The 22,792-nt window shown below is 39.4% G+C and overlaps 1 protein-coding gene across 1 annotated transcript in view; it reads right to left on the bottom strand.

The window, feature by feature from the left end:
* Positions 1 to 1,740: 1,740 nt before the first annotated feature.
* khdrbs2 (KH domain containing, RNA binding, signal transduction associated 2) overlaps positions 1,741 to 22,792 on the bottom strand; it is a 59,294-nt gene continuing 38,242 nt past the window's right edge. Inside the window, exons 5-9 of the mRNA XM_071532981.1 lie at positions 17,359 to 17,486; positions 15,258 to 15,441; positions 4,062 to 4,144; positions 3,329 to 3,384; positions 1,741 to 1,835 (exon numbers count right to left, since the gene is read on the bottom strand). Of these exons, the coding sequence (XP_071389082.1) occupies positions 1,741 to 1,835; positions 3,329 to 3,384; positions 4,062 to 4,144; positions 15,258 to 15,441; positions 17,359 to 17,486 (546 nt within the window). The remainder of the gene's footprint in view (positions 1,836 to 3,328; positions 3,385 to 4,061; positions 4,145 to 15,257; positions 15,442 to 17,358; positions 17,487 to 22,792) is intronic.

The following is a 22,792-nucleotide window of genomic DNA, read 5'->3' as shown; positions in this document are numbered from 1 at the left end:
TTTTAACTCCATATCATTCTCAGAGTCATGCTAGTGCAAACAAGTCAATCGGAATATCTGTTTAATGATGTAACACTTAAAACAATAGATTAAGAAAAGCAATTTATTAGTCTCTAAACAGTTGCTTTCCATTATAGTTGAAAGTTATCCAAAATTCAAGGACGATTTAGCAGTAATATAAATGATCTAACAAATGGTTCATTTTGGATAGGTTGGTGGGTTTTCTTTATGAAACGATTTAACTGTCACCTGAAACCATGTAGGCGTTAAGTGCTGGAAACATGTAACTCAAATGCCTTGGTCTTTACCAAAGTATATCAGCTTTGTAACAAATTTCAGAAAAATACCAGTTTATACCTCCATTTCCAGTTTATGGCCACCTATTTAGAGAGGCTTACACATGGAGCTGTGCTGTATGTTGTTTTTATTAAATGCTTTATGTACAAATACAGATTAAACACAGAACAAAGCACGCATTATAAATTACACACTGTACATTGCTGATTGCTTTCGACCCCAACATAAAACTTTGTTTTGCACGATCACGATCTAACATCTTAGAATATTTAAAATGACATTATAACCTTAGCGAACTTTAATCTGTGGCATCAACTCAGTTTTTACCGGAATGTCATCAGAGTGTCAAATAGCAATCAAGTTGTGGGGAAACTCCATGTCTTGGAGCGTTAGTTCAGATTTCTGAACATTAAATACTTGATTCATGTGATGTGGTAATGTAAAGTCATACAGACCAGTTTTATGACTTATGGTTTGCCTTTAATGGATTTCATTGGGGCATTTGTGTTAAATCTACATCAGTGTTGTGTGGTTACTCATTAATGCATATTTTCTGCAAAAACAAAAGATAAACAAATGATGCAACAAGTTTTGAAATGAGTAAATAATGAATAAATTATACCATTAACATATTCATCGATTACTTTTATGAGTAACGAGTGCAACACTGGTGTGCAGAAGCTTTAAGGGACAAAATTACCAGATCATCGCCCTTGATTTATTTCACTGGGCGAAATACATAAATAAATAAATTTGTTACTTTTATGCAATGCTGACATGTCAAATGTGGTCAAGCTGTGAAAATAAATAAGGATAATGCACAAAGAAAATAATGAACACACAAGTACCTCACAAATGGCCTTAAAAATGCCAATTGCCAAAGGAATTCATAAAAGTTGTTTGTCAAACTATGGAGTGCGCCCCTTAGAGGGCTCATCAAGGAACTGCAGGGGGAGCAAAGACAAAGGGGGAGAGAGTGCACAAATTTCCATGTAGGGGTTGGCTGATAAAGCTTGATGACCACTGCATTAAAGGCAATAAATGGAAACAAATGGAAATATTACTGAAAAATGGTCTGCATGAGTTTCTATCATCCAGGTTGCCCCAAAAGTTTAATGTCAAAAATCTGAACTGACAAACATTTTTGGGGTGGGAGGGCATTAAAACAGCCAAAGCCCTTTCAACTTCCCTGTGCATGGATGACTGTTTAAGTGTCTCTTTTCATTTCCTCTGTGTATTGTTCTAAAAATGAGTCAATCTTATAAAAAAAAAAAAATCGTCCTGCAACAATGTTGGATTACGTGGATTTATGTGCTTTATGGGGTTCTTGATAAAAAGTTCTGAGGGAGACGGATGAACAAAGTAAAGGCTGTTACAACATTTTATGAGGAAATAAAACGTCTTAATTGGTTTCAAGTTGGAGGTCAAAGATTTGGAGCACCTTCAATATCTACCATAGGGATGTTCTCTGTAGCCCCCTCTTGTCAGCCGCAATGCTGGGGCTTTCAGACTTGGACGGCTAGTTGCCCACTCTTCCTCTGCAAGAATAGTTAAAAATACATTGTAGAAATTTGCATCAACAGCTAAGCAGCCTGTATGCTTGATGAAGCAGTTCCAGTCAAACCTGAGTACAGGTATACTTTCCTCTCTTTTGAGCCATAATCCATCTAACCAAGGACAGGCAAAATCAAGAGAGCAAATTCTATCATAGGTACTACAGGGGCTTCCTGCTCTCTCCACAGAAAATGAATTTCATAAGCTCTTTGCTCTCTGTTGGGCCAACCCTGAGATCTAGCTGTCAGTAGCTCCTTTTTAAGAGCCAAATTACATAAAGATGGCCGGCTCTGCTGCATGGCACATTGCTCAGCTTCCAAATAAGAAAGTGTTTATGGAGCAGAAAATCAAATCATTGCCCCCTTGGTTTTGGTTTGGTCTGACCTCAACACCCCGATGCACAATTCATTGTGCTGAAAATGAATGATCCTGCAAACCCGTTGTGGCAACCAGCTTATCGCTGTTGTCATGTGAAAACCTTGTAACTCCACTTTTGGTGATTAACATGTTTTTATGTGTTCCTCTGTGGATTGAGAAAATTCTCAGACTCCTTGACTTATCAAACAATTAAAAAAAAAAAATCACAAATGCATGGTTGCTGATTTAGGAGCAAGGCTGTTTTTCAGTTCCTGGAAAGTTGGCATTTTGGAGATACAAGGTTTTCAACTGAGAGCGGCATTACTGTATGTGCACAGCAGAGGCAACTCAGCCGACAGTAACAGCTTTTCTGGAATACGATCTAAGCCTATGAGGGCATATATCCAAATGGCAAAACACTCCACCTTAACAATGGGCATCGGTTAGCCCTCTGAGCTTCAACTGGCACATTTGCTGTACAAATCCAGCTTGTAGTTACCCAGAAAGGTAGGAGGGGTGATGCATGCAGGAGCGGCTCCCTGGATGAGGCTGATTACAAGTGGGCTGGAACCACAAGGCTTTTCCTTTATCTCTTTGCTGTGAAACATTATCTTTTCTATGAATATTGGTGCAGGAGCAGCTGGTATTGTTTGGCCAAGACGTTTTGTCACGACTGTCATATCAAGGGCTGTCCCATTCAAATAACGCCCAAGGATGTTTTCAAAAGGTTCTCAAAATCCTCAAATGTGTCCATGAATTCAACTAATTACATTCAATAATAGAGGCAAATTACTGTTGTGTTATATACCAAAAAATATTCAATTAGAAAAAGGTACAAGGATAGCAATGTGACACACTTTAGTGGAGGAGTCATTCTTTCACACTGAATTGGTTGCAGATAATGCCGGGAAATAAGCGAGTCCCAAAAATACACATACCGATGGCACTAGATACTGTGGCAATTTGATGTCGAACCTTCACAAAGAATGTTTTTAATTGCACTTCTGACAGTATACAGTGGAGAGTGAGATAAATGTGGTGGAGAGAGAATTTGGAGCAATTTGGAGCTACAACATTGTAAGTATAAGCTCATAAAAATACAGAAGTAAACTGTCCTCACCATAGTTGTAGGCTTCATCACTGGTTCCATGTCCATATTCATAATATTCTGAGATGCTAAAACAGACACATGGGAAACATCGTCAAAATTATGGACAAGGAGCTGCATTCAATTTTTTTTAATATGGAAATTTATTGAAATATTGAGGCAAAAAAAAATTAACAACTAAAACATGTAAAGGGTAAATTCAGGGTTTTTAGAAACCTATTGATCGCTAAGCAACGCAGCTAGATTAACTGAGAGACCTAAAGGCAATTTTGAGAGAAACAGCTTTTTTCCCAGTTGACTTGCACTAGAATTGCTAACAAATGCTAACAATTCAAAATGATACAAGCAGCCTTGAGAGTGGAATCCATGACTATCTCAAAAAGTAAAGTCCCTTTTATTGTTATGAATGGCTGGTAGATTAATATTAAAATGCAACATTACTGTTGTGATTAAACACAATGGTGTAAGTGCAACTATGAACGTCTCCTACTTAGCATAATGCAGTGTGTGATGTATGAACAGAACGGCAAGATTTACTGGTGTAACACCTTTAAGACTAAGATTATTCATTGGACCTCTTACAAGCTATATTGTAAATAATGTTGGTCAGAAGGAAAATCAGCATTATCTTGGATAGACTGAAACTAAGTGACTCAAAAAGCAATTTGTTTGTCTCCAGCGTTTGTCTTGTCAGCAGAATGCCTTTTTAAGGGAGCAAACATGCATTTATGTATCTAAATCTCACCTCTTTGACTGATTGCTGTAGTTATCCTCATAGGCATCATAACTCTCGTCATCGTATTCTTCATCGTATCCGTCATCGTAGCCCTGCAAGCAACAAAGTTGACAGTGTGAAGTTGACTCCTCTCCCCATCTCTATCCAGTCTAATTGTTTGGTGTTGATTAAAAAACAATCAATACTTCATTCCACAGGCAAAGTTCATTATTACATGCCCATAATGGGAGAGGGAACGTGAACAACACAAATTCATGTCAAACGGAGAGTATTGATTAAGGTTTGGGGGGAACATGTCTTACTAGTGGAGCCTAATTGACATCTTCCGAGCCTTTGGCTTTGATTCAACTCAAATATAGATTTCAACTATTGATAAGCAGCTACTGAGGAAACAAGCACAAGCACAAACTGTGAGCAAGTAACGAATGTTCAATAACAATAAAATGGCTGAATGGCAAGCAGTATATAGTAAACTTCCTAAATACATAATGTATTTTTGCAGGATAAGGACAACACCAACATGAGGGAGGTTTTGCAGCAACAGGTATGCATGGTACAGTGTATTGTGATAATAAACTGTCAGACTATTCTTTTTTTCTTATTAAGGTCTGTAATGAAATGTCTCTTCCTGTAACAAAGCTCTGTGTTGAGCCTCAGAAACTTATTTTACAGTCGGCTGTGGTACAGAGAATTCAGTATTCAGGTAACCTGGTTTTGTATCAATGCATGTAAATGTCATAACTTGGTTAGAATAACCTGAGTAAACTCATGCTCTGATTATGTGAAACTTGGTTAAGATTCCTGTCTTACTCTGATATTAAAGGGTTTGAGGCATGGAAACGTCTTACTCCTTTCACTCTTTGTTTTTGTCATCTACACACACCTGCCCATGGTTACAGGTACCATTCAATGTCAACAAAAACACAGATTAATAACAGGATCATCATTTCTTTCCCCATGTATTAGAAGTAATCCACTCAAAGAGGGAGGGTGTTGCTGCTGGTTGCCCCTTCTCATATTTTTTCTTGCTAGCGGAGCATTCTGTTGGCGGGTCAGCACAGGTGGAATATTCTGTTCATTGGTTTATTCATGAGAACAGGGACACTCAATCGCAGGGTACCGCATTTCATGTAAATAGCTTAACCTGAATGAGATCTTAACTGGAGTATAGTTGTTGGATCTTTAAAGTGATTTGGTGGAATTTTAAAAGCATGTTATGGATTTTTCTATCACCACTTCACTGGCCTGGCAATCTATAAAAATACCCGTGACTGGCGAGTCTCCACCCTTCTGCCTCCTCTGCCTCTAGGCGGTAACCTTTTTCTGACAATCTGTGTGGCGGCTGTGCCGTGCTACGTTCGAGACAACTGAGAACTGGGAAACTTCCGACTTGGAATTTCCTACTTCCCACCTCAATGCGTTTAAGTGGTTCAGGTGGGAACATGGACGCTTGAGAGAAAGTTGCGTTTGTTTGGCTCCTTTCAAAGTAGCAAAAGCTTTGGAATAGCTGTTATACATCTCTTGCAAAAGCACATGAAGAGGAACAAAAGCATATAAGGTGAGCGTTTATTTTATGTCATTTTATTTTATTTTTAGCTAGCCTTATATATGTTTGATTATGCCATGCTCAAACAGAAACTTGAAAGTCTGTTTTAAGCTTAAAACACTGTTATTTTTGGCTCTTAACATTCACTATGAACACCATAATTGTGATTTACGTTTATAGACGTCACAGAACTACATCTTGGGAAACTCGGAGCTCAGTTAAGACTCCCAAGTTTCCGACTAGGAATTACAAGTTGGAGGGCGGTTGAAATGGATTTTTCCTATTTGGAAGTAGGAAGTTTCCCAGTTCCTAGTGGTCTTGAACGTAGCATAACTCTTGTAGGTGTCGCTACCTCAAAACAGTGTAGCATACACATTATGTTGGGTAATGTTTTCTGCAAGCCCATATGGCATGAGAAAGTCTGTGTTGCTGTTTCACCCCACTGATCCCACTGAGGCCTGGTGGTGGGAGTTTGCAGGGAGGCGGCGACAATTTGAATGAACACACAGAGGCAAAACAACATGTGGCGTGGGGGAAATCCAGCACAGTATGCCTTTAAGTGTTTATTTCTGTCATCACGATCTAATCTCATCTAATCCTTGCCAGGCCTGCTATTTCAAATCAAACTCTGCTATGATACAGAAAAGTGTTCAGTTCCTTTAAGTGATGAAATACATTTTAAATCAACAAAATACAGCCTCTTTGAGCACCCATCGTCATACAGAGTCAGAGTTGTGTGCTGTTAACAAGAAGCGAACCGTCTCTGGAACATGATTAATGCTAGACATGGTCTCAGTAGCACATTATTCCCTCATATCTGCTTGTAATAATAGAGTAATATCATCCTCCATTAGGTGTTGCTGGTTTTGGGATTGCTTCGTGACAGAAGCAGACACATCAGTGTGGGACATGAAGTGCAGCAACCCAAAAGAAATCACATTTAAGGCATTTTTACACACTAGACTCTCCTTCTGTTGGCTAATGCAGACTCAAACAGCTTTGATTCCTGTGTGGCTCTATTTGTGTGAACATGAATTTGATGAAATTTAAGTTAGGGATTATGTCCGGGATTAAGTTGTTCAGGGGATCCAATACTATTCCCTTTTTTATAGGAGACTTTCCCCACAAAGAGAGTGTCAGAGACCTACATATCTCACTAATTGACCATTCTGTTAGCATTCCCATATGACAAAATGCTCCACATTGCCCCATAACTGTAAAGCAATCACTGGATTAAGTCAGTATTATGTATTATGAAAATAAACCTCCTTTCAAGGTTATGATAATGCTTGCAAGAATGAAAAGTGCTTTACGGTATATTGTGTTAAAGGGGAATTTCACCATTAAACCTCAGTAATATTTTGAGCTTACTTTGGGTGTAACAGCTAATTACCCTATATGAAAAAAAAATCACTCTTATCTATATGTTAAAGGAATATGAAGGATGGGGAGGCCGATTTCATTTCAACTGATCATAAACTAATGTATGTCTATGGCCAGACACAGCCATGAGCGCCATCGCTGCTAGTTGAACTGGAAAGATGGGATATGTGATTGTTAATCAGAAGGTATTAAGAAAGTTATCACCGTTGCCGTGTTTCCTAACAGCGTCATTGTATATTTGGTCGTAAAATACTTCGATTCAATTTGAATTCTATTGTCTTTGTTTTATAAAATGACTTTGTTTCTGAACAAATACCTTTCCAACAGACTCCCTGACTGCAGCTTTGAGTCATGCTTATTTTTAATTTTTAATATTTATTTTTTTATTGAGCATCAGCTAACATGAAAAAGATGTGTGTGGGTGTTTCCCTGTGACAGCAGTCATATCTGAAACTCAAAAACTGTTAAACCAAACAAAACTTGTATAAGACTGGAATTTTAGTGTGTGTGTGTGTGTGTGTGTGTGTGTGTGTGTGTGTGGGGGGGGGGGGGTCGTGGGTGATGCATGCCAAAAATGTCATTTTTTTCTCTTTAAGTGAAGGTTTCAAATTGTGGTCATAGTATTTAAGTTGTCAGTGCTGTCAGCTAGAACCAGTCGGCTGCAGTGCCACTCTTTTGTTTTGAGTATAGTGCTATGTAAATGCATGGTTACACTTAAAGTGTAAAAGTGATCAGGTGCCTTTATTATATGAGCATCCCTTATGAAATGGTTCTTACTCACAGATCAAACAATCTGGAATCTAAAATGATTTTTAAATACAAAGTGTGAATATTATGAAGCCTTTATGCAAAGCCAGCGATGTCACTATCACATCGTTAAAAATACTGTAATATTTACCATATCGGATTTTACAAGGTACTGTGTATAAATAGTCTGCGCCCCCAGTTAATGAGGCTTGATTCTTATAGTTTGACACTCATCTGTAAAAACAATTAACACAGGTGCTTTTGAACAAGGCCGAGGAAATAAATCAAGTGTTAACACAAGGGTGGAGAGTCCTAGCTCAGTGTAATTAGGACAGCAAGAACCTAAAGGCCCTTAGCACTGTGCTTCATTATCAATTGACAACCTGTACGTCCCCTGACAGTGACTGATCTTCATAGGGACCAGCCTCTGAATACCTATCCTCACAACAGAATGGGAGGAAAATGAGATTTGCAGTCCTTTGTCTTAGTCTTTGTCTTTGTTTTCACCCTCTTCAGCAGCTGAATAGCCTTTTTCTGCTGTTACAAATTGAATCAACATGCATTTGTTGATGCAGGTTATGTTCTTAAATTGTCCATAAGGTACAACTTACAGACTATTTGAATATTCACTTGGATAAAATTTGTTTCATGGTTATAAAAACCAAAATCAGATCAAATGTGTTGGGATTTAATCCTAATTGCTTTCAAGAGTGTAATCAAACAATATAAAGTTTGTCATGTTGGCTAAAGGGAGGCAGAAGAACAAAATGAACAGAAACCTGGTTCCAATAAATGAGATTAGTATTCCTCAGTGTTGAGAGTTATCTGCACCAAATGAGGTTGTACTACTGGGCTTGTAGTTAAGCATTAGATGTGACTGCATCTGTCTGCTTTCTTACTGTTTCCACACAGGCGGTCTGAAGTCCCTCGTGATACAATGAGGCTATTATGCATTCCAACCGAGTCCTCCTTCTATTAAACAATCTACTTGAAGTGTGTGTCATACATCTGTTTTAATAAACAGGAGAGTTCTGCATGGAGAATTTCCATAATTAATCTAACAAATGTGAACTCAGCAGTGTATCTGAACCTATTGTTATGAAGCAATTACTGCAGATGTGCATGCCATCCTTAAAGGTGGCCTGAGAAACTGTGCTCCCGCTCATGAAATGTACAGAACTTTTAGAATCACACGCATCTTTTATGTCCATGAAATAGATGAGACGGGGGGAATTTTCTCCATTTCAAAAGGGTGTCCTTTTGCTTTTTCCACTGTAGATAGATTAGACTTTTTTTTCTTCAAAGCCTCCCAAAGCTCTGTGTTTAATCACATTATGGCATTCCCCGCACAGCCTCTGTATGGTTGCAGGGCTCAGGTTTAAAACCAAGCAATGCATTTCATTTTTATGCTAGCAATTTGTACAATTCATGGTGTGCTGTCAGGGACAGAGTTTCTATATCATTCTCAGTTTCCTAACTTTTATCATTTATTTGGCTGTTAATAAAAAAAAGATAAGATTTGATCTTGGCCAAAATATCACAGACGTTAAGATGTAGGCCATAGTCCCATTCTATATAAGAAGTAATCAATCAGCCTTTAAACTCCCTCTGCTTTCCCTTTACAATTTTCTGATGGAAGAACTTAAACTGAAATATCTTGTTTCTCATCTTTCTAGGGGATTAGTAACATTCTTTCATTCATTCATTCAAGCTTCTTTAGATTATCTAAAGTTACAAAATCATCGTTATCATAATTATAAATCATAAAGAGCAGACTGAAATATGGCCTTTCTTCTGCTGCTGTCAGACCTTCAAGTAAGCAGAGCGAACTGAGGCTTCACAAGGAATATGCCAGCAATATGCACACAACTCAAAATATTGTCAAACAACCATACACAGTGCCATACATATGACAACTCTACTCTATGAAAGAGCTTTTCTACACAAAATTTACTTTTTATAAATGTGTCAAAACATACATAGTTTGAAGAGCGGTGCAGTGGACCAATACTGGTACTAGAACTATATTGCATGGCAGAAGAATAACATTTAATTATTTATGTTATTTCATCATTATTAATTTTAAATAAAAGATTTATTGACGTTAGAGCAGCTTAGACGGTTTTACACGCGACATGTAGCTGAGAGGCTGACTGCTGTATGGAGGCAGGCCCCTTCTGACTGGATTACAGCTCTTGCATTTGCAGGCATTTTCACATCGTGGTCCAGATGTGAGATTCATTCTGCAACTTGATGTGGATGGATGATTGATTGCTCAATTTCTTGATGTAATAAATATGACAAACTAGATGGCACTCAGCAGAGCGCATACCTCCACCAACGCTATGCAATTGTCAAGATATCAGTTCCACATGTCGGATTTTCGCCAAAAGTTAATAATTTCTTCCATGCCACATTACCAACTTGTTTCACATTAGGAGATGCACACATTTTCATGACTGGGCCTGAAATGGGACATGAGATCAGCCTGTTCAAATTCTAGCCACTTTTTAGCATTTTAGCTGATTATCACAACACCACATGACCAATCAGCTCTATATCTGTTCAGTGGCCATTACAGCTGCCCTTGAACCACTGGACCAAGTTTTGGATAGCTTAGCAGGGCGGTTATGTCTAAACTGGAAATGAGCTCTCCAGACCCCCCGTGTTGTTTGATTGGGCCAATAATGGAGGGGTTGCCTCTTCTTATGTCCGCTGATTGGTACACAAAGTAGTAAGTAAGTTACGTGAATCTGTTCGGAAGTTATTTTCAGAAACTAAGAACAGCCTTGTTTTCAGCTTGACCACCGTGTATTTTTGAGTTTTCCAGTGTGTTTTGAGAGGGTTTCTAAGACCCAGGGTAGTAGAATGGTCTCAACCCATAAAGGAGCATGGGATACTTCACCTTTAAGGACCACACAGAGTGTTTTGGGCAATTGGCCCATTGGTCAACTTATCGTTTATGCGATGACAGCATTGGCAGAAAAAAACAATACCAAAAGGTCTTTCTTCTTACATTAGACAATGCTAGTTGCCTGTTCATAATGTACTGTATGCTATGTGCACAGGACAGAAATATCTAGACACAAGACATGATTTTGGAGGCACTCCCATCATATACATATCACATGTAAAACGTAATTAACCAAGAGCCAATTTCCCAAAAAGTCAGTGTAGTCCTTTACGTTAAAACTTGAAAATCACCAAGATTGGAGTTACAAGGTTTACACATGACAGCAGCAAAATATTTGAAGAATCTGTTACAAAATCATGTCTATCAGCCCAGATAGTAGAGGGGCTAAACCAGCACACTGACACTAACCTGCACTTGTACAAACGTGTAGTTCAATGGCAGTGATACGTAACCTTGCAGTGTGAAAAGCCCCCATGGTGAGATATTGCATGCACTGCAATCCGCTGCAGTTTTGAATCAATGCTATCCTTTTTACAGTAATGGTCACTGTCACTGTATTAGCTTTATGAGACAACATGACAGACTCCATTAATCACTACAGTCTCGAGAGAAATGCCTGTTATGTGATGAGCCTGCTCCACAGCATAAACATAGGAGCTGTTTGTAGGCAAAGTACACCCCAAATTGGGGAGAAAACAATAGCATGTCAGTCACTCACCATGCACAATGAATGGGCTGCATGCACAACTACATGTGTATGTGCTGTCCATGAATAGGTAGTGGGTGGCAGAAAATTTGTCACCGGCATATCTAAAAATAATAATAGGTATTACAGTATAATTGGAACGGTCACTGCACTTCCTAAAAAATATGAAAAGAAAAAATATTAGAGAAAACCTACAGGCATCTGGATAAATATCAGTTACCAGTATGTAGGCGGAAATAACATAAGGATAATTTAATTTGAGGAGATTTTATTTCACTCATAGACTAATAATAGCCTAGTTTTTTTGTTCTGGCAAACATAATACCCTTTTCTCTCAATCTTAGATTCCAGTTAGACCTATTCAATATTGTCAGAGCAAAATCTGGTAAAGCCCAAGTAGAGTATTGATGAAAATAATCAAAGGCAATTACCTGTGTAGGTACAATCCCTCAGCTGTCCTGAAAACTACAGTTCCCTATGTAAAGAACTACAACTGTTTCCTGTGGTAACCCCCTGAACACCCAAAACCGTGCCCTGATAGGCTGCCAGCCATTTCACACCTAGGTGTGAAATCACCTTCCTTAAAAACCAAGTGCTGCCATTGTTCTCTCTCTTTGCTGCTCTTACTCTCTTACTCTCTTACCCTCAAGCCCTTGGGGGCTCCCCTCTGTCTCTCAAGCTCTCTTGAGCTTCCTCCTGGTGGCTGCACAGAAGGACTGGTGTCCCTTCTCCTGCAGGCCCAAGGCCTGTACTGTCTCCTGCCTCCTCCAAAACAGAGTGAATATGCGCAGCCTACCCTCTCTTACCTGCAGAAGCAAACTGGGGACGTGAAAGGAACTTTCCTCTGCTAAGAAAGCAGAGCGACCAGAACCAGGACCGAACCAGAGGCCTACACCAGAAGCCTACGACGTGCTGAGGAGCGCACACATCTCTCTCCCTTGTCTTCCGCATGCAACAGATGTGGTCAACAGAGAGAAACACCGCTGGATCAGCGACCCAGACATCAGGACACAACAGAGCAATCCTTTTCCCTGGAAAACCAGAGTTTTGAAACCGCAAGCTTCGAACCGCTCACAACGCGACAAACAAAGGAATCCAAGTAAGACTGTAACAACTGGGCATATAGCATAGCAACAGCATTAGGAAAATAACATATATATTTTCAATGGAGTGAATGTAAACTGTTTACTAATGCTGAATTGTTGATATGTATTGTATTTACAAACTGTTAGTCTGTTAACACCAAATAGCCATCCCATATGTTAGATAGTTAAAATACACCCAAACTTAGGGTTTGCATGTATTTTAACTAACATGATCTAACTTCATGGTCTCATAACACCAAAGAATATATTGTTATTCTATTTACTCATAGTCTATTGTTAGATAAAATCCCTGAATTCTCATTCAACTTAGTTTGCCAACTCCACCAAGCCTACACAGCTTTCCCTCCATCTAGGCCTATGGTTTACGACCCTTTTGTTTGTTCCCCTCTCTAACAAAGGGCCAGGACCTGGTCATGCGGCCAGCATGACCACACTCACACACACACCCACACACTTGTAAATAATTTGTAGTAGTTTGTGTTACTTTAATCAATAAATTGTGTGTTAATACAAAAAAGGTCTTGTGTCTGTATTACAGAATGCATGAATGAACCAACCTCTGCTGTTTAAGTCCTCCCTTTATCCTTCAACCCTTAGTTAAATTACCAATATTATTAATTTAGTGTTAACTGAAGGTATATTATTGTATTTTAATTGAGATGAACTATTAATATTGAAATTTCAATAATTATTCAATTGTTAGTTGATATTTCAAATTGATGGTTAACTTTATGAGACTGATATGAGACTGATTTTTAGACATTGTAGGAATATTTATCTTACCATGTGTGCCACTTTATGAAAATTATATAACTCTTCATGATCAGTGTCACTGTGTGAAAAGACTCATATTCCTTACATAAATACTAGGACATTCCCTACACCTGTAGGCCTTCAGTGGGTTTCATTTTTTCAAAACTTAAACCTAAAGTTTGTTTTCCACCAGATTATGTGTTGCCCACAGTTTCAGTGGATGAAGGACAAGTGGGGTATTGCATCATCCTGTACACCTCAATGGTAAAAAAAAATAACTTGAGCCGTTGTATACAGAGGAGTCCAGCTGCTACGCTCTGGGAGGAACACTCTCAAAGAAAATTGAGCGCTGGTGTAAAGGATAAAGCAAGGTGAGATTTGTAGGGGAAAGATAAAGAGAAAATGTTCTATTCATAAATTATAAAGAAAACAATGACATATGACCACCAACCTCCTCTCTCTTTTCATATGGTCACAGTATGCTTTCCATTGAAGTTTTGAATCGATACCATTAGGTGGAGATTAGGTCCAATTATGGACATTCTCACAGTATCACTTTTATGAGACAGACTGACAACTAGACAGAGTCCATCAATCAAAACAGTCTCTGGAGAAATCCCTGTTACATGATAGGCATGCACATTATATATCTTCCCAAAGACAAACACAGGATGTAGAAACAGATATGCGTTCAGTACTGCTGATGTATGACTGTTGCACCAGACTGAAAGAACAAGAAGAAGAAGCACCGCAGCATCTGGTGCACTTGAGAAAAGCCCGGACCCTTGTATGGAGAGGTCTTGCTACATTCTGGCCTCCTCTCAAAAGAAAACTGAGTAATGTAGTCGAGCAAAAAAAAAAAAAATAGCAAAGTGAGATTTGCGGGAAGAAAATGTTCAGGACAAACTCATCATTCCATAATCCCCTAGTCTCTGTGCTCCCACCTTCCTTTCCAACCTCCAATTACAAAGAGAAAAAACGCAGAGCTTTTTCACTCCTCAGAAATACACAGGCTCTACATCAGAACTCAATTTGGTTTGGTAATGAGACTGTGCTTGTGCATTTCCCCATGCAGACAGGCCAATCTGCAATTGCCAGCACACACGGGGCCTTTGCTTAGCAGGAAAGCTCTGAGGAAATAGACTGGTGAAAGTGTTGCCTTTTTTCATTTGGACGAAACTTGGAGCTCACCTTGTGCAGCCCTCTCAACGTGACCTTGAGAATTCCCAAGATCTGAGGATGCCCATATTTTCAACTGCAACCTTGAATATTTTCTTAATATGAATCCCTGATTTATTTGTATGTTGAGTGTCTTAAACAACAATTTTAATGGCCACTGGTTATGGGGCTACCCACTCCATCAAATGGAATATCTTTATGTAGTAGTGGTGCAGATATTTACAATGCAAAATGTCATGGGTTTGTGACTTTCCCTCATAGAAAGTTACATTATGCTGTTGTCGTGTGAAAACCTTGTAACTCCAATTTTGTTAATTTTCGTGTTATAACTTTAATTGGAGGATTACATGGTCTTCTGTGGGTTAAGAAAATTCTACAACCCCTTGGCCTTATGAAACCTTTTCAAAACCCACTGGATAAACTCTAAATTACATCTTAGTTCCTGAAAGGTTGACATTTGGGAGATACAAAGTTTTCACTCAACGACACATTGCTGTTGATTTTTATCTAAAGGTGAACACAACAGTTCTATGTGACACTAAAATCCCCTTGAGTACGATCATTGCCTACAGCACATTTCATAGTTTGTAGCCCTTTATGCCTTGGCACTATTGTTTTATTCTATTAACCTTTTGGTATATGACTGTGGCCAGTGTGGATTTCTTTAACAGACTTTTATTTTTATGTGGATTTTAATATTTTTCTGCTTGCCCTAATTTTCCAAACACACTGCTGTATACTCTACCGGAGTCTATGTAAAGCCAGATTCATCCAGATGAGATGAAAGAGGATTAACTGAACTCCGATAAACACAGTTCAAGTAAAACTGCTATCCTGTTTTTCCACTATGTGCAAAGAGGATTGGACTCACATAGTCGTCGTATGACTCATGTGTGAGTGGTAACAGTGGGGGCCTGTATCCTGGCTTCCCTGCTGCACCCCTGGCTCGTGGAGCTGGTACCTCCCTCGATAAAGGAGTTGTGGGAAGGGTGCTGTGTGTTCCCGCTGTCGCCCGAGAAGCTGCTGCTGCACCCCTTCCTATACCTCCGTGGCCCCTGGTGAAGCAAACAAACGGACAGACGTTGGATTAATTTGCCTCGATTTCTTGTGCTTCACAACATTTATATATGAGCCGTATTGCTTTCAATCCAGTAGCGGGACAAAAACGGCGACAAATCTGTTAAATCCTTTTCTTATCACTGCACATATGGAGACGGCCTCAGTTAGTGGTTGTCATACTGTATCTTTGGGTGTTTACAAGTACAAGATAAGCATAACCTCTGCTGGCTGGCACTGAGGTAGATCATGTAATGATCAGAGGGCTGAAAAGTGTCACTATGTGTCTTTCTCTCTTCTGCAAAAGTGCCTTTGGGATGTTATTATTATGGTTATTTCAATAACGTGATGGAGCGGTGCAATGCCTGCATTTGTACAAAATCAAATCTCCATCTGCCGGAATCTGCTGAATATATTCAGGTTGTAACCTTGCCTGTGGTAAGGCGGGTATAATTTTCCAAGAGAAAAAAAAACAGTTATCTGACTGTGTGCACTTGCAGCACATACAGATCACTTGCTACAGCATGCGCAGATCAAAGGCCAAAGGACTTGAGCGCCGGTGTCTGTGCAGAGATGAGGAACTTGGGAATGAATCGTTTCTTGTTTGGAGGAGTGACTGCCCAGGAACCAGGACTACAAGAACACCGCAGGGATTGCAGGGTGGATTTAGCGCTGCAAAGCTGTCTATTGTTTGAGAACTTACAAACATTTTAACAGTGACAAGATGTAGGTGGGCTAAAATACTCTGTCTTCTTCTGGCAGATGCTTCACTAGGTAGCAGTCCATTGTGATCCAAAAATACAGACACTCAAAGGAGAATTACTGCTGCATATTTTTCATGGAGATTTACAATAATCACTTATCAGGGTAGCATAAGGAGAAAATCTAGGTAGGGAAGTGGTGGTGACTTTAAATTGGCAGCATCACATGCTATTGCTGTATTTAGCTCAACCACCTGAAATAGGGCAAGCTGCCATAGCATACTGTACTTGCTTAATCATGAGGGACTGCCATGCTTAATACATGGCTCAGGTAGATTACAGGTAGTTTGCTCTAAAAATGGACTTGCAAGCAGACTGAAACAGGCCAGCCTTCCACACAAACAGCTGCATGCATGGCTCAACCAATCAAATATTATGCAACATTAGCAGTAGAAGCACATCCTAAAATTCTCCTGAGATGTATGGAAGACAGCTAATATCAGAACTGTTAGCAAGAAAGACATAAGTGGAACAGTTTTAAAACGAAAATATTGTTCAAAACCATTAACTACAACCTGAGGATGAGGTCTAAGTGCCATTTCATATGAAAAATGTTTTGCCATTAAACCAGTTAATTGATTCATTACTTCGTTTCATTTTTATTATTATTATTTTTATTTGAAATTAACACCACTGCACATTGTTTTTTAGCATATCTGTTCAAGTCAGATCAAACTGAGTAATTTTGTAAATGTAATACAAAAATACCCCCCAATTGCATTGAAAGTCAGGGGGTCGTGTACTTTTTTGGGCGACTATACAGCTGAAGTTTTCTCCATTTTGCGAAATGTATACACTCAGATATTGTTGTTAGGGAAAAGGCATGTGCTGCAGAAACAACAGATCTTAACCTCGGGGAGGCAGTTTCCAATTATCTAAGAATACAGTGAAACACCTTTTTCTACTTTATTTTATTTATTTGTGAGTAAATGTCAGCTGTCAAAACCGAAAGTGTTCCAAGGCCAAATATGAAGGTACCACATTTTACTATCTCAATAAATCTGAACTTTCAGGAAAAAAAACATAACTTTAAGAGCTTTTCAGCCTCAAGAAGCCTCTTTTTCCACAAAGGATTCTTGTATTCAGACAAATATTCACAAATTAACATTCCTTTCAGAGCCCTTGTATTGTATTGTATTGTAATTTGCGCTGTACCTTGTGGATACTGTGGAAGCTGGTCGTAAGCCCCGTCCTTGTGCACTCCTCCCTCTGCTAGGCTCATCAGACCCGTTCAAGAAGGAAAGCTCTCTCAGTTGCTCCTGTCTGATCTCGTCATTGTAATCCTGTGGGAGCAAAATACAACATGTCTCACATGAAAAACAACATTTGTCTTCCAACTACAACAGATGCTCGCAACAGCAGCAAATGTCATCAAATTGAAAACGTCTTGACGCACACAGGAAACACATGGCTTTGCTGAACGTTGAATATTCATTGAAGAATGTTATCTTTAGGTTATGGTTTGGAATAATATGGCAGATGAGCGATTACTAATTGAGGAAAAGGAAAAGAAAAGAAATATTCCTCTAAAGAGTTCTACATTCATGTTAGCGATAATTTTGTAAGATTGGGAGTCATGTTTTTCAAAAAGTGGTTAACTCATTTTGGAACAAACCTATTTTCCTGTTAAATAGTTTGCAGACAGCTTACAAAACTAGGGTGCACAGTTTTTGAGATGCCTTGCAATGAATCCAATGAGGATCAGGCTGGAGGACCAAAGGATGTCAAACCAGCAAAATCAATATAAGATTTCAAATTCATTTCACAAACTTGTAAGTTGAGAAGTCTGAAATGAATCGTAAATGAAATCAACAGGCCCTTCCTCATACATTAGAGCAGCAGAAAATATTCTTTATTTCTCAAAAATTGATATTTGTTGAAATTGACATTTTCAACAACTTTTGGTGGAACACCGTTATCTTGTGATGCTGAACCATTTTTCTCCTCCAGTTATCAAACATGACACAGATCATTACATAGAAGATAACTGAGCGGATAAAGCAGTGTTCATTATCTTGTCAATACTGACAGATAAACAGGCTTATTTCCCAGAACCACTTAAGGCAAGCCTACAAGATTGGGTACCCAAGGCTACATGTGTATAATGACATCAAAGCAATGGGAAACACTGGAGACGGCAACCTTGGATAACACTGTTACCTTGGCTGTCAATGTCTTTGACGACCAAGTTTTGTCTGTGTGACTGTATGAATGTGAACCTGGGTTTTGCTGAGAGAGAGCATGCATGTTCAGCAAATCTTCTAAAGAATGGTTAAAAAAGTAACTTTGGTCAGCTGAAAAAACCCCCAGAAATATTTGATTCCCTGAAGTCCTAAATGGTGAAAGCATTTGATGAATTAAAACTACACCAAATGTCTCACATCCCCATTCCAATAGAGAGGCAGAGAGAGAGAGAGAGAGAGAGGCTTTCCACCATGTTGCTACGCTCAAAGTTCAAATTATTTTAACTTTGACCCAGTTTGCCGCTGACTTGTCAAAGCACTTGTGTGTGTCTGAGTTTCCAGAAATGTACAATACAACATTAATTAGAGCTGAAAATAAAATCTCTGAGTCTACATCAATATTTTCCGTTAAGACATTTCATAGTCCTTGCAGCCATGCAATATATGATATCTTTGTGTGAGCATTAATCCAACCAGCAAATTTGTTGTACATTGATTCATGAGACATGATCCTGTCCACTGTGCATTGATAAGCAAAGGTCAAGATAACATTAATGGTTGTGCAAGCATTGTGCAGGTTAGATGAAGGCTCGCTTTTGCAAAATTACTAAAGGTATAAAATACTGAGGTGAAGAGATGATTCCATGTCATCTAAACTGTTTTTATATATTGTCTGTGTTCCCACTACTGCCTTTCCTTGATGTTGTATTGATAAGCCGACCTACGCCTGACTTAGTGGTGAGTGCAGCACAGAACGCACATCATGTGGGCGCCCATTCAGTGCCGTGAAATAGTATTTACCCCCGTCTGACTTTCTACATTTCTGCATAGTTTTTACACTGAATGCTATCAGATCTTCAACGAAAATGAAAAAAGAAAACCTATGCGAACACCAAGTAATTCTTCCCTTAGACTCATTAGCAGGTTACATATTTATTGATCAGTCTCTCACAGAGCTGTAGAAGAGTTCTGGCTCGCTCTCCAATGCAGAACTCCTCAACTCAGTGACTTTTGTGGGTTTTTGAGCATGAACCCCTCATTTCAGATCCTGCCACAACATCTCAATCTGAAAGTTTAGCTCTGGACATTGACTAGATGATTCCAAATTAAAAATTTCTTGATCTTCAACCATTCTTATGTAGGCTTGTATGTTTCAGATCAATGTCTTGCTACATGACCATGTACGCAATTGATATTCTCTGATACAGGGAAGAATTCATGGTTTCGTCAGAGATGGCCAAGCCCCGATGCAGCAAAGCATCCCCAATCCATGACCAAACCACCCCCATGTTTGACCATGTATCAGGTTCTTACTGTGTAATGCAGAGTTTGGTTTTTGCCAGACATAATAGGGCTCTTGTCAGCAAAAATAGTCAATTTTTGGCTCATCTATCCATAGCATATTGTTCCAAAAGTCCTGAGGATCATCCAGGTGTATTTTGGAAACTTGAGATGAGCATTCAATATAAACACACCTCCACCCACAAAAAGATCTGAATTCAATGTGAAAAATGTGTAAAAATGCAGAAAAACAAACCGAGGGAGGTCACTCGTTTACAGCGCTGTATTTAATATGTAATACAGGGACCATATGGTGAACTCATTTAGAGACAAAAATCTTTTAACACCCACGTTCCAGAGAGAAAATCCCTCTGCTACATTTCTAGACATTTTCAAGACATCGCACAGATGTACTTCCCTTGTTTCAAAATAAACAAGTAAGGCCTTAAGCAATCTCTTGGTTTGAAGGACACTGGCAGAGCTTTTAATTGGGAGGCTGGGAGCTTATCCAAAGCACAACAAATCTGCAAGAGCTTGTAAAAGTTGACTGTTGACAGAGGCATTAATAAGAGTATACAGAGAAAAACCCATTCTGAGGCTGCTGAGGCCAGGCCATTCGCTAACTGAGATTAATTATGATCATACATGACCTTGCCAATACACTGTCCTTCAAACTGCTAAAGTTATGTTTCAGTGTTTACCATATGTGGATAATTTCTGTGTTTTAGTCTAGTCAAACTGACTGGACTTGATCTCTAATTGAAAGAAATGCGTGTTGATGCCTTGGGGCATCAAGTGAAATTATTTCACTGCCCAAATAAATGGTATAATTCCTCCAAATGAAACAATATATTAAAGAATAAGCACACAAAGAAAGCAAATCAATTGCAGCGTTTGCATAGATTTTTATTAACGTGGTGTAAAGGGCTGAGTGGTGTATACGTTTTTTATGTTCCCATCTGTTGGCTCTATCTGGTGCCTTTTGGAAGCACTACAGGCAGCTCCAACCTGAGGCCACACACACCTGGGGCCAGGCATATGAACAATGCATATGTACAAAAAGTCACACGCCACTTTCCACGCTTACATTTGAATTTCTAATAAGTACAGATCCTGTACAGGCCCACACGTGTGTCGAATTCCACTCGCTGCGGCCACACTGATCCGTCTGTAAACGGACAGAATTATTAACGGATGAATGAGTTTTGGAACGTCAACATGGTGGAGAGGCAGAAATACAGCATAGGAAAGAATGTTTAGTTTCTCTTCCACATTTTCACAACAACCTGTCAGCTCCGTGGCTCAGATTACGTAAACTGTCTGTGCTTGTCTAGCCTGGTATCCAGCCCTTATGAATCACAGTTTTCAGCACTCTTCGAATTTGCATGGCGATTCATAAGGGTTTGGACACAAGCCTATCCACCACTGATTCGGTGACGTATTTTCTTGCACCAACCGATTGGTTACTCTTAGTTCTCAATGATCAAACTCTTTGACCTTATGAATCACCATGCAAATTCGAAGAGTGCTGAAAACTGCGATTCATAGGGGCTGGATACCAGGCTAGTGCTTGTCATTTGATTGTGCGTTTGTTTAATGTCGCCCGGCATCTCGGTTGAGTGGAGTTTTCCGTTTTTAAGCACTGTGATTGGCCCGAAGGTCCAAACACCGCCCAGCCGGAAAACTTTGGTCATAAAACGAACCGAGCCAGTAGTTTAAGCTCCTAAAACAGGTACAACCACCGGTACTGCTCTGTATTTATTTTTTCAGAACTGGAACGGTACCGGTGTGTTCAGGCCCATTCCTTTGTCAAGAGACTCGGTTCCATCAGAGACGCCCTCTAGAGGCCATCTCACGAGGCGACATCTCACTAAGTGTTACCTGACTGACTGACTGACAGACTGACTGACTGCCTGACATGAATTTGCCATGTGATGCCCTCGGCTGCGCTGTGGGAAAAATCGGAGCATGAGAAAGTGTGTATCTCCACTGACACTTCACACCATGCCGAAGCAGACTTTGAGAGGGAGTCAACTGAGTGTGTGATATGGTGACAACTAACAACAAAGAAAGAAAATGTGAAAAAAATAAAATAAAATTTTTAGTTTATTTTTCCACTACACGGTTTCATATATTTCATGGTCATTTATGGTTTAACAAAGTTTCATGATAACATTTAAAGCTTTGTGCATGTTTGTTTATAATCCTCTCTGAAACAGCAGAAAAAAGAATTCGGTGTAGCTGTCCTAAACTGAACAAATATTCCTTCATTTTCTTTACCCGCTTATCAATCAATAATTATTAGATGGCTATTAATACATAAGGGTGCGTAATGAACAGTGCAAATGCAAGACTTGGGCGAAAACGTGTGTTCTGAGATTGTACAGATTTTCTTGCGCATGATGATGTCTGGTGAATGAGCTGCTTTCAATTTCAAAAGCTATGGAAATTTGTGTTGAACTGCATCCAGCGAGTCCATCTACATGTCCATCTTCATGTCCTCACAGCCGTCTCATCTCTGGTGACCGGGACGTTTCAGACAGAGCTCACAGATTGGTCGGGGGATATCCTGGTCCTCCCTGAGTCATGTCATGCCCATGGTGCTGGATGGGTGTAATTTGTTTAAGTGCAAGATACATCAAGTTCCCTCACACAGCGGGTGAACAGGCCAACATCAAAATGCCATTTGGGAAACCAGACAGCACTGCAAATTAGTGCTGACCAGTTTCCCAGATGTCACTGCCGCAATCTACTGCACTCATATTGCAATAAGGGCACCTTGAGAGGATGAATTTGTGTGTTAATTGAGAACATTTTCACTCTGTCAATGTCCAAATAATCTATGATGCACAATTTCTTTTCACAAATGTAGTCACCAAATGGCTTGGATCAAGCCACGATTCATTCATACTATTTCAGAGCAGTGTGAGGAGGAGACTTCAAGCTGGATCAGTGCATGATCAATGGCTTCTTGGTAGGATGTGGTTTGTAATATGACCTTGGGTAAGTGTAGATTTTCTTTTGTGCATCATCTAAAACTTTGAAATGCAGTAATTTACACCCCTTGGTGACAATGGTTATCCACCGAAGCCTTGGCTGCTAAACCCCTTTGTAAATCCCCACGG

Source organism: Centroberyx affinis, unplaced genomic scaffold (assembly GCF_046629955.1).
Source record: "Centroberyx affinis isolate AG114_WGS23_722 - 3 ecotype Tasmania unplaced genomic scaffold, CSIRO-AGI_Caff_v1 ptg002297l_1, whole genome shotgun sequence".
Taxonomy (NCBI): domain Eukaryota; kingdom Metazoa; phylum Chordata; class Actinopteri; order Beryciformes; family Berycidae; genus Centroberyx; species Centroberyx affinis.
This window is presented reverse-complemented; position numbering and strand designations above follow the sequence as displayed.